The following is a 12766-nucleotide window of genomic DNA, read 5'->3' as shown; positions in this document are numbered from 1 at the left end:
GGGAGGGTTAGAGGCTTTCCAAAGGAAAACGAGCCCCGTTAACTTTGCTTCAGTTCGCGGCCAACGCGCTCGCCGTAACGGGAGCACGCACTCGTGGAGCGGCGCTAGCGCGAGCGCCGGCTCTGTCTCGGCAGCCAGTAAGCAGCAGCAGCGCACCGCCGTCGCTCTCGAGCAAACCTCGCGCGCTCCTCGCGCCAGCGACGAGGAACTAGCGCTGTGGAGCGGCTGCGGGGCCCCTCCACTCGGGCAAGGTACGCAGGCAGCAGCGGCGGCTCTTTCGTCATTCATTTACCATGCTTCTCTTTATTTCTTTCCCTCCTACCCTTGGAAAAGGGCAGATCCGCTACACCGCACATCGATCCGGGAGCTGAGTCGGTCGCGCCACCGCGCGGCGTTCTCCGCAACTAAAACGCGGCGTTCGCGCGCGGGCAGGCAAACAGAAAGAAGCAGGCTGGATAGAACGAAAGAGAGAGAGAGAGAAAAAAAAGCCAGCGCACCGCAATGCCAGCGGCTGCGGGGTGAGCGACGTCAGATGAGAAAGGAAAAGAAGCAGAAGGAAGAAAAAAGAACTATATGATAAAGGGAGCAAAGGAAAAGAAAGAAAAGAGGCCGAAGTTGCTTTTGTGCGAAAGCCCTCGGCGGCGACGACGGGAAAGGACGCAAGCCACCGCCGCGGCTGAAGTTTTCTCTCTTTCTCATTAAGAGGGGAGGAGGACAGCCAAGGACGACGCGTGCGCACGGAGTGGAATCCAACCGGCGACGGTGTGTGCGTGTACGCGCGCGCGTTGCCGAGGTTCGCCGAGCGGCTCCGCTCGGCAAGGGTCGAGAACTCTTAATTAAAAAACGCGCTCTAAAGAGTAACACACGAAGTTCAGAGCGGAGAGTCGCAGATTCAAACTCCTCTAACCCCGAATCGGCAAATATTGCAACGAGCGGCAACCTGGTGAGCCAGAAAGAAAGAAAAAAAAAGGAAAACTTGCGACAGGTGGCGACACCACCTCAAGTTCCCCGCACTATCTGTGCGTGACGTCAGGAATATCAATAGAAAGCTCTGCTCCACCCCGGTTAATTGTATGACGTTAAGGAATGGTCACGTTGCGTTACAAAGCACGCGAGGACTTAGCCTCGGTGGTTCTGAGAGACTTGTGGGGGCAACTTTGTAACGATCCGTTTCCCTTTCGAATTTTCTCATCTCCATCGCACAGCAGCTTATCCCGGTGGTACCTGCAGCGCAGCAGCGGAGGTGCTCGAGCCAGCGACGATAGCTGAACAGATTGGGAAAGAAATACACAGCTCCATATTGCCCCCACATCCGTCGTTTCTCACTGACGGCTATCAGCGAATCCGCTTTGACGCGATGTTAAAAAAAAGGAAGTTTTTTTTAAAAATTTTATTCTAGAATAATTGGTTGTTCTTATTTCATGATAGCATACCCAAAGTGCTCTCGAAAACTCCTCAAGGATACTACTCTGTGGCCTTCCTCTTTAGCGTCTCAGCAGTCACAACTTGTGATTCTAGGACGAAAGTAGGCGTATACTGCCATTACCGCCAAATACGCTAAGAAAAAAAAAAGAGGAGTCATTCTACTTTGTGAAGGTAGATGACCAGCGAAGCTATAGCATATCACACAGGGTTAGACAAGGGTACATGTATTTATTTGGATCATTTGGTAATGGTAATTACGATAGCTTTGTGATTAGTGTGATATATACTGATTGGTTTCGTTACAGCCTTAGACATAATTTTGGCCATAGTTCAATCTATACAAGACCGTTGTCTAGTAGCTGAGTGACTTGGATTGATGTGGCACGTCAAACCAAACTCTTCTAGCACAGACTGAGTGAACCATTTCTCGTATGGTTTTGAAATGTCCGCATTGAAGTCTCCAACGATGATCACAGGGGTAGTTTCATCGCGGCTGACCCATGCCAAGTGCGTGGTCATGTACTTCTCGACATCACACTTGGGTGTGCCTGGAGGTATGTACACAGTTGATATTAAAATTCCGCATTTCGTTTGTACGGCACAGACATCCCCACAGTCGGTGGCATTGTCCTCTTGTGAGTCAACGGTGTACGATTGTGCATACATTTTGTGCTTTGCCTATATGGCAATGCTTCCTGCTCGTGAGTCTATGTGCTGTTCACAGACGATTCCAGTATACCCATCGAATTGAAACAATGAATCTTGGTAGATTTATTTCATTTCTTGCTATTTATTATTATTGTTATTATTATTATTATTATTATTATTATTATTATTAATGTTGCAAACATGTGCCCAATCTCTTTTTTTCCAGGCGAATCGGTCGAGGTCCCAGATAAATCCAAAAATTTGTTTGGACTGGCTTCCGAGAACGCATGTTCATGTCAGGCCGTCCAATACACGCTCAAGGAATCCCTTTCAGCGTCCGCATTTCAACCTAGAATGTCAGAAAATTTCAAAAATTGCGCTCCCCTTCCTTTTCCACACATTCTGCAACTCTAATGGCCCACCGGTTATCTGCCCTACGCATTACATGCGTATGTAGAAGTCAATAAAAACTCAATATTCATACAACAGACATTCTATAACAACTTTTGTGAAGGAGAGATAGGTGTCGGGTGGTAGTCCATGTATTAACCTCGACCTCTAAGGATTTCCCTGACCTGCACCAAGAGACGGCATACGAGTTTATTTTTTGCACTCCGATGGTAGCGGAACGTCGCCGCCACGGCCAGGGAGTCTAACCCCATCACTTTTTGCTCAGAAGTGGATCGCGATATAGCCACTGATAGCTGTTTCGCTTCGTGCTGCATATTATTAAACGTGGTAAACTTGGCATAAACTTCGTGAGAGATTCTGACTGCAAGTTGGCTGAAATCCTCGCCATGAAATACTTATACGTTAGAAGTCAATTAAATCTCTGACCTATGTACTTTACCGCAGTACATTGGATAAATATACGAATAAAAATTAAACCATGAAATACCTGGACACTTTAATGCTGTTTTTGATCTACAGCCGAATATTCTACTAGACAGTACACGTTGCCATAACAAGCGCAGTGCATGTCGCACGGTGACGATGGGGAAAACGCTTCTTTATTCAATGTTTACGTGGTTTGCCTATTCGGCGTGCCATTTCAAAGGACCGAACTGATCCGTACTAAGATCAGCTCATCTTTGGAGAAAGCCCAAAACGATGCCTGATGCTCTGATATTCATATGTTCGTTATTTATAACCCCGAAAAACTGACCGAAAGTTTCTTGGTTAACTAAATACTGCTTTTAAGTAGTCGCTACAAACATCCAACACACAAATAACTTGCAATAACAAAAGTGGTAACTTTTTTGCGGTTTGTGACTTGTAACACCTCTCTTCACGTTCAACGCTGTCTTTGAGCGTTCCCGTTCCCTATTCCTTCCCTGAAAAAAGAACAAAGAAAATCACAGGCTCCATGGTGCGACATCCCGCACGACCTCGGCCTTGACCTCTGAGCTTCTTTCGCTCATGCTAAAGATGACGGGCGTGCGAAGCGCCATTGTACTTCCGTCTTTGCCTGCCGAGACTGCCGGAACGTACGAGTACGGCTGCGACTTCGCTCCAGCGCAGCAAGGCCTGGCCGCGACTCGGCCGTGCCGCACCGTTGGGAAGGTCCCTGGGTGCTTTTCCATCGCACAGGCGGGGTGCGAACGTCTCAGGAGAGCGCGCTTCCTTGCCATCCGCGAACGCATTCATATGGCCAACAATACGGTTTTGCCAATATTGTGCTACCTGCGTACTAGCTCTTCACACTCTTTTTCACCTTTGTGTTTCTTTCAAGGTTGCCCTGGTTGTAATCCTTTGTTCGTAAAGCGCCAATGCGCGCGCTTTCAGCAGGGAAGCTGAGGCAAGCGAAGATCAAAGAAACCGGAAAAGCAGTTTGATTGAGATGCAGTGTTTTAGCGCAAAGAATAGATAAAGTCTCTTAAAAAACAATGATGCTAAAAGTAAATGTAAACGTAACACAAACTACAACAGCAACAAGACAGCTATACAGAATCTGCGGGAACTGCACTAGCATTGTATTAATCAACAATAATCACAAAATATTCAGGGACTTCAAAGAAGCAGATAGTGAAACAACAGAAGCTGAGAACATGAGCAACGTCATCTCCCGTAATAGCCGCAAATAATTGCCGTTATAGCCATTGAAAAACGGCGTTAACGACTGCAACGGTTGTGAATGAGGGCCTCTGCCACTAGTTAAATCCGTCATAAAGTGGCACTTTCCCACGGAAACCACGCACGTTTTCAGCTCGTGGCAACTTTAGGGGGGCTGTTTGCTATTGTCCCCAATTCATAGTCATGAATCATGATAGACTAGGCATATTCTTGATACATTTAGTGATGGCGGTATTTACTAAAACGGATTTCCTATGTCCCTGGCCCCAACCGTTGCCAGCTCAACTTTCTCTGAAGGCGCTATACTACGCTTCTTCTCTAAGGCTATTAGCATTCTTTGGGAATTTCAGCCAGCTTGCAGAATATCCTATACGTCTATGTGTACATGTCCGCACCTATCCTCTTTCCCACCAACTTGTGTCGCTGGATAGCCCGCGGTCCAATCATTAGAGGATCGTGCTGTTGTGCTGATGGAACGGGGTTCAAAAACAACCGTCTGGCCAACTTGGGTGAATGAGTATGTGTTGCTCTTCAATGAACATCTTTGACAGTAAATTGAGTCACTGGCTATATGCATCTCTGCAATGAACCTCGTTGCCGCCAACATGGGTCACTGGGGGTCAATGGGTATGGCCCTTTGTTCATCATCATCATCATCATCATCATCATCATATATGTCCACTGCAGGATGAAGGCCTCTCCCTGCGATCTCCAATTACCCCTGTCCTGCGCCAACCGATTCCAACTAGCACCCGCAGATTTCCGAATTTCGTCGCACCACCTAGTCCTCTGCCGTCCTCTACTGCGCTTCCGTTCTCTTGGTACCCGTTCTGTCACCCTAATTGTCCAACGCTTATATAACCTGCGCATTACATGACGTGCGCAGCGCCATTTTTTTCCTCTTTATGTCTATTTGAATATCGTCTGTACCCGTTTGCTCTCTGATCTCTGATCGTTTGCTCTCTTTCTGTCTCTCAAAGTTATGCCTAGCATTCTTCGTTCCATCGCTCTTTGTGCGGTACTTGTTTTCAAGCTTCCTTTACGAACCTCTTTGACTCACACCGAGGTCACAAGTTATGTACCACTGGTACGTGCCGCTTTTTGTAATATTCATAATATAAAACATATAAGCAACAGTTGAGCATTATTCACAAGATAGAATGCTAATGACATTAAAGTAGGCCATCCCCACTAAAGGATGCATACGTCGCAATGTTATTAAAGAAGCGGGTTTGTATGAAAGGCTGTAACCATCGTCAGGCGCCTTCATCGCGCTTGTGCGTACAGATTCTTTGAGATTTTCTGTCATCTTTTCTACGCTTTCAATTTCCCTCCACAGCAGAGTAGCCCAACGGGACGGTTACTCTGGTTAACCTATTTGCCTTTCATCTCATTCGTGTCTCTACCTCTCTCCTTCTAGGCCAATAGCCATTTAACTGAAAGGCATAGACAGAGTACAATTGCCAAAAGCAGCAATGATTGCCGACGGGTCAGTTATTATTCGTGCTTGAAGGAACAGCCAACGAGGACATAAGGGGAATAGGTTTATCAAAACCGGTAGGATTGTCGACGGTGGTCAAATAATAAAGAACCTGAAGGCAAACATGAATAAAAAGTGCTATTCAGTATACATATTTATCAGAGGCAGGATGACATTTCCTGCGGATATCGCCATTATTAAAAACGTTGGCTCTCTACAGGTAGAGGAAGGCAGTATTTAGTTCCCCCCAATGGTACTACTTCATTAGTAATCGGTCTGACAGAACCGCAACGCTTTCTCCGATTTCTTTTTAAAATGTAACCCTTGTGAGGTGACACGCGGTTGTCTATATATGTGCATGAATGACTAACCCCGATTTGATGTGCAGGTGATCTTTTCAAATTGAAGTGGCTAGCTGTGAAGCGTCTTGTATTAAAGAGGTATCCCCTTAAACGTCGATGACCCCACACCTATGCAAAGCTGGACGGCAAATGCGCCCCTATGGGTGCATTGCCCGCATGTCCCTTGAAACACTGCAATTCTTGTGGCTCGTAATATGCTGTTCCCTTTCTACAGCAAGCGCAGTAGATGCCCTACTTCTTTTCCTGTACTTGTACGCCCCATCAGCATAAAACGCGAGCAATTCCAAAACTATTTGTTCGCGCTGCTCCGTTTCCAGCTTCACTTACATCTACAGCAGTTGCCTATTTGAGACTCTGAAACGTATGTTTATGACTATTCCATGCTTATAAACCGTCTACACAGCGATGATACGTTGTACTGCTATGTAAGCACGCGTACAAGGTGTTTTGATCGTCCATCTCCGTCTTGCGTTTCATTTGCTGTTGATGGTCCGTCCTTAGAGGCGGTGTACGGAACACGACACTCGTGATGTGCTTGTGGCTCCTCCAATCGCTTCCGGCGCCTGCAGTACATGAAAGCATGACCTTCGAGATTAGCTTTTCTTATTGTGAGAGAGCTGGTCGCTAAGGAATGCGATTTAGACGTCACCTATTGTTCTCAGTTGTCTGTGTCTTTACAGTCTATGAGAAGTCTATGCATATCATGGAGTTTTGGTATTTCTTGACAGATGTCTGACAGCTGTCATTTTGCAGGTACCATAAGTATCTTGAGTAGTACGTAAAATTTTCTGTCATATGGCACAAATTTTGACAACTGTACAAAGCACATAGTAAAATTTTTTTGCTCTTCTCTGTGGGTCACTTGCTTTGCGTTCTACATTCACCATATTATTTTAGAGCAGCTAAACGGTTTATGCGCAGATTCAATCCACCCAGTCGCGTAAATCTTCAGCGCATGAACAAAACACGACACTTTCTAGTTTGCCTGTCATTAAATATGGATTATGTTTGGTAAGTAACCAGACATCATCGAGTAGCCGAACGGAATATTTTTCGAGATTTTATGGAATTATTATTGTTTCTAGTGCTCCGAAAGCCGTATTGTGGAAGGAATCGGAGGCTAAATAAGAATACTTGTTGCCAAACAAAGTGAGCATAGGTAGCCATTTCAGATATTGACAAAGGTTGCATCAATCGAACACGTGCGTATTTTCATACTTACCTTGAATAACGAGTCACGCTTTGTTGTTTTTAAATCACTTCTGTGCGTGTCAACGATGGCAGTAGTTTTGCAGCATTTCGGTGCTGAATATGATATTTATACCAGAAGCAGTCGTACACTAACGTGTTGGCTTGCCGTGGCAATTGATAAACCCCATTCTTTCAGCACATTTCGATTTTCGCCCTTTTACAGCATCTTACGGCTGACCTGCACAGGCTTTGCAGCGCTGTTTACATATGGATCCTACATGCGCTGACTCGCAAAATATTTTGCTGTCCATGCTACTAATAATATTTGCTGGAACATACGATATATACGATAAGAAAATTCTAACTATGGCTTTCCCCATGTTATCGTAGCACTGATTGCTGCAGCTTCACCAAAACAATCGTTAGAAAAGTATCTAACACATTCACAGCTGTTGTATGCCTCTTGCGTTTGGGACACTTTGTGATATTTGCGGAAGATATGGAGCGCAAGGCCAGCTACAATTGTTCGTTGAGTGCAGTTTGCTTACCCCACAGGCGTTCCGCATGCTTAGGTCTATGTTATTTTACTTTCAACGTCTCTTTAAAAAGAAAACATTACAGCTTTGTGAAAATTAGACCAGGGTATTTCTCGCCTCGTACATATCTCCGCAAATATGCGCAAAAAAATTCAGGCCTACGTATTTCGATCCTCCCAGTACATATAGCTCGCCTCGTATTGAAAAGCAAATGAAAGTCGCTATACTAAGTTGCGCGCCTAAATGGTGCTCCAAGACATTCGTGCCAGAAACACGCTATGATTGGAACCGTTTGTCTGCCTACATTGTCTCAACTATTAAAATTTGTTTGCTTGATTCAGCCTAACGGACCTCAGATCGGATAAGTAAAAAAAATTTGCCCTTGAGAAAAAGAGAATCGACCTGAGAACAAGAAAGTGTGACTCGTCATCAAGATATGCATGAAACTGTGACAGCACGCATAGCTAATTCACGAGTTTGATGGATTCGAATAAAGAACTTCCGATAATATTGTTACGTTGCAGAAGTCACATATAAAGGTCATTTACAATATTTACAAGAGAGACAATGATACATAAACAAGATGGCTGTCGAGACCGATTGCACCTCTACACGTTATGTAGTTGTCTTCTGACTAGCGCCGCATTTAGTTGTGCCTTAACAATATCCAGGAAACTAGGAAAATTTCGAGGGCCAAGATGTATAAAACACTTGGCGTCCAGTTTCTTAATCTCCCTCGTATGCGACTTCCTTCATGTAAATATTCTGTAAGGTGTTGTTAAGCAGTGCCTTGACTCTGCCCTGTTCTTCGACTACATAAGCCCGAGGCTAGCTTCCTGCGATCTACTTCTCACCACGTCATAACAATATCCATACTGACGGTGCATGCAGACACCGATCCACAGATTTCCTTTAAGAATATATAGCGTAAAACTCTGTGATAAAAATCCCCCGCAGACTAAAAGTCGTATAAAAAGCAACGAGAATGCGATGAGGTTGATGATGTCGAGCACCTACAAGCATTCATGGAAGATTGTACACCGCAGGTGAATAAGACCACCTCGATAGCGACGTGCAAGGAAAACAGTACACTTACATCTGATATTACAATCTCGTAATCTCAGATGTTGAAATTCTTTGTAGTTACCAAACTTTTACGTACATTTTCTTCGCGAGTGAGGAGACCAGATACTTCTTCATGAGCATAAAATGAGAAATTGGGCTAGTTCGTGTTCGTTTTACCTTGTAATGCGCTGAGCCCGAGTGAGTGAAACTAATAACCGCGATATGGCGCACCAGACAAGGACCACAAAACGCAATTGTCTTCGTTGTCCTCGTCCAATTGCTCTTTGTAATTCTTGTCTGCTATATCCTATTGTGGTTATTAGTTTTACTCGGTTGTACTCAGCGCATCACAAGTAAAACTTTGTCCCCCTTTCTTAGTATTATTTTGACGTTCCGTTAACTTCAAAATAACAGTAAAAATATTTCTAATTGTATAGCAGTACTCTATTCTTTGTCCTTCTTATACTGTAGCGTTTGTGATCGTTCCGCTTTTTCCCCCTCTTTCATTTCATTCTTCCTACCTTCCATGCTATGTCTCGGGCCCCTCCATCCAGAGGAGTAGACAGGCGTTGAGCCCGTTCCAGTGGCAGTTGCGGGTGTGCTCTTGCCATTATTTTCCTCTCTTTCAAGTGCATGTGCGTTTTTAGAACAAATTGTGGTAAACTAATTTTTGCTACAGAACTGTTGTTCGATGTTCGCGGGCGTGAGGCACACATACCGAGGCGTCCCGAATTTCGATCTGTGGCAGCGGCGGCTGGCGCCTCTGCGCTGTCTCCGCCGTACGTAGCAGTGTAGTCGTGCCTGTTGCGCAACCCGCGGGCATGAGGCGTCCAAGTTTTGCCAGTGCGTCCCGAGATGGCGTGGGCGCTCTGCGGCTCGCTGACGATGGTGGTCGCCAACGGAGAAGCTGCGTTTTAATGCGAAGCTTTTCATTTTGCGAACCCTCCCGGACTTTCCTTACCACGACTGCTGGGTACCGCTGCTGTCTTGCTTATATCTGACATTAATAAAATGAAATAAATGCCCGATGGTCGCATAGAACCTCGGTTCCTCAGTACAGTAGCCCAATGCTCTAGCTGTTTGAAATGATCACTGCCTGGGTGCATAGCGTGGGTGCGCATGCGTAAGCGCCCGTTCCGTTTGCGCCGAAGACGCAGGAATGATTTGGGAAATTTACAGCATTTCGTAAACTGCTTCACGACAGTTTCGCTTCACACAAATTTCAAGATATGCATTTAAACTGCATAATATTTCACTTCCTTATATGGAATCGCCGCTGATCAAAATCCAAGACCCCTGGAAAACAAATATCTCATTAGGAGCCTTGTCAAAATCGGCTCCCCCTTTTGTAACTTTTTTAAAGTTGTCCCTACAGTGACAACACTTCCTAAAACGTCTTACAACAATGCTTCTCCCCCCTCCTCCTCAACGGACGAAAGGGCGTGACAATTCCTTTCAGCGGAAATATAGGTGATTGTTTCGCATGTCTACTCCATTTTGAAGAGTTACATTCTTAAAAAAAGTTTGCACCCTTTTGGGACTAGTTTGTCCCACAACAATAATCGTCATCTGCCTTGCTTGCCTTTCCATTCTTGAAAAATCTGCGCTCGCTACTTTCCGTTTGAGAATGCTATGTCACGCTGATAACGCGTATGCCGTTCGTGACCTGGAAGTACCGGGCCCGCAGCGTCAAAAAAAGAAAGGAAGCACGAGCAAGACAGATGGCGATTATTGTGGTGGGTGAAGATACGCCAGAAAGGGTGCAAACTTCTTAAAAAGTGCATGGTCATGTACGCCTCAAAAGAAGTACTTTCTCCCTGATCGACTACAAGTGCAGTAAGCGTAATCCTTCTAGAAGTGAGGGGACTCCCGTGGGTGGATTAAAAGATGGGGTATGCAATTACTCCCGCTTAAAGGAGCTTATACAGCACTCGTGCTCCTTTTAGAGAGGACTTACATCGATCGTACCTGATGAGTTCTGCTTTTTCATTAGGTCAACACGCGAATACAACGCTCGCAAAGAGAGTTAAATGCCGGCCAAGCAATTACTCGCGCATAGAGGAGTTGCCAGTGTTTCCCTTTTTTAGTTATGGTTCAAGTCACACTGATGATACGGATCGGTGTTACTCTTTCTTTTCTTAGAACAGAAGGGGTGTACGAATCTCTCAAATGGAGTTAAATAGGAGTCATGAACTTACCCATGCGAGAGCAGTTCCCTTTGTTCCTTCTCTTATTAGAGTGAACTTGCCCCTATGGTAGACACGGGTGCGGTTGTTTTCCTTGTAGAAGAAAAGGGAAAAGCAACTCTTGCAAGTGGAGCTAGGTGCGAGTAGTGCAATGCCTTCGACATAAAGGGTGTTACAGAATGACCGCTGTCTTTTGATTGTGCACTCACAGCGGTCGTATATTGACGTGTGCTGTTGTTTATGGTCAAGGCTAACCAAATATTTATCTTGCGTGTATGTTTGCGTATCCGCACGTGTATAGTCAGATTTTACGGTTTTCTGGCCGCGCAGAGAACGTTTTACATTTATCCCTGTGCGATTTGTTAATCTTTATAGATTAATATCTTCGAGAGATTCAGAACGCGAAGAAACCTCTGCCTACTGCTGCTTTGACAAGGAACGACGCAGTGACATTAAGAAACTGTCCGCGGTGATGATGAATATGCCTGTTTCTCCGCAAACTTTAGGCGCAGTCTGAAGTTCCGAAATGAAAATGAAAGATTCATGTATTGACTCAGATTCATGCATTGACTCGTGTGACAGTGAGCTTCTGACGGTGAACTTCCAAACCAGGCAATATTCCTCATACTGTCCCTACTGTGGAGCAAAGCCCACAGTATATAATTGCACGGGGGAATGCCCACAGCCTCCGGTTTACTCCCCTATTCCTTTACCATCGCCTTCCTCTTGGGGACTGCACTGATCAGAGAGCAGCGGACGGCTGATCCGGCGGGCCCGCGGTGTGGCGCGAGCCAATGGGGCCCCCAAATAGAGGCTCCATCCTGCAGGAAAGCCTCCCCACCTCATCACAAATAAATATTTTCTCTCTCTCTCTCTGGCGGCGAACCTAAGCCAGCATGATATTCAGCTTTCAGCAACGCATGCGATTCAGCAACAGCATCACTCGCGATCTATGCAGCCTCGGTTGACCCGCGCGTTGTTTCGTTCAAGAGGTCGGCAGCCGGTCCTTGTCCAAGTTCCGCGGACAGCACCAGCTTCTAGAGACCGCCGTGACCCCGTCTGCCTGGCGCTATGCGCTCGCGGTCCGCTACGGCCGGCAACGCGGCGCGCGCCGTTCGATCGAACACCGAGCGCCGCGTGGATCGAACTCCAGCGAGACACTCAAAGCGCACGTGCCACACTCGCAAGGAGTGGGGGATAGTAAAATTTTGGCTCTTGATTCAGGTCTAGGTTTCTTTTCATTCCCATTTATTTTTTTCTCTACTCAGACTAACGAGAAACTGCGTCTGCAGTAACGGAGCAAGAAAAAAAACATTCATTTGTTGCATGTTCTTTCTTTCTTGGTTATCGTCGAACTTTTCCCGGCCGGAATGGTACAGTGTCCGGTCTCTCAAAGCCGTGCGCTGAAGGCGACGACGCCAGAATATATATAAGCCATGCTGAATCGTATACAGTTTCGTAGTGAGAATATTAGAGTACACTTTTGGATTGTTGTCTTAGGGAGCCAGCGTAGGAATAATGACACTAGAAGTAGACCTGGTGCCACTTCGCGAGCTACTTGGAGCGCGCAGTGACATCGCAGGACACTATAACTATTAAAGGCTAGCGCAGCTATCTAGGTAGCATTAAGATTCAAAAACAGCCTCGCGGGGATCAACCTGAACAAGGGATACATAAGAGGTGGATGTAAGAATGTGAATGGGGCAGTATATACTCTAGGGCATCAAGGAAATGCGGTTCACATCAATTCCCTTCATGGCAAGCTGACACCTGTTGCTATCTATCTATCTATCTATCTAT

The 12766-nt window shown here is 45.7% G+C and overlaps 1 protein-coding gene across 2 annotated transcripts in view; it reads right to left on the bottom strand.

Annotated features, from left to right (window-relative positions):
* Positions 1 to 2213: 2213 nt before the first annotated feature.
* Positions 2214 to 12766, bottom strand: part of LOC142588004 (uncharacterized) — a 28446-nt gene continuing 17893 nt past the window's right edge. Inside the window, exons 2-5 of one of the 2 annotated variants that reach the window (XM_075699421.1) lie at positions 10979 to 11059; positions 9499 to 9687; positions 6428 to 6551; positions 2214 to 2422 (exon numbers count right to left, since the gene is read on the bottom strand). In XM_075699421.1, coding sequence (XP_075555536.1) covers positions 2404 to 2422; positions 6428 to 6551; positions 9499 to 9687; positions 10979 to 10982 — 336 coding nt within the window. In that variant the 5' untranslated portion in view covers positions 10983 to 11059 and the 3' untranslated portion in view covers positions 2214 to 2403. Of the gene's footprint in view, positions 2423 to 6235; positions 6552 to 9498; positions 9688 to 10978; positions 11060 to 12766 lie in introns of those variants that run through there. The other variant, XM_075699420.1, reaches the window with a different exon arrangement.

Source organism: Dermacentor variabilis, chromosome 7 (assembly GCF_050947875.1).
Source record: "Dermacentor variabilis isolate Ectoservices chromosome 7, ASM5094787v1, whole genome shotgun sequence".
Lineage (NCBI taxonomy): Eukaryota > Metazoa > Arthropoda > Arachnida > Ixodida > Ixodidae > Dermacentor > Dermacentor variabilis.
This window is presented reverse-complemented; position numbering and strand designations above follow the sequence as displayed.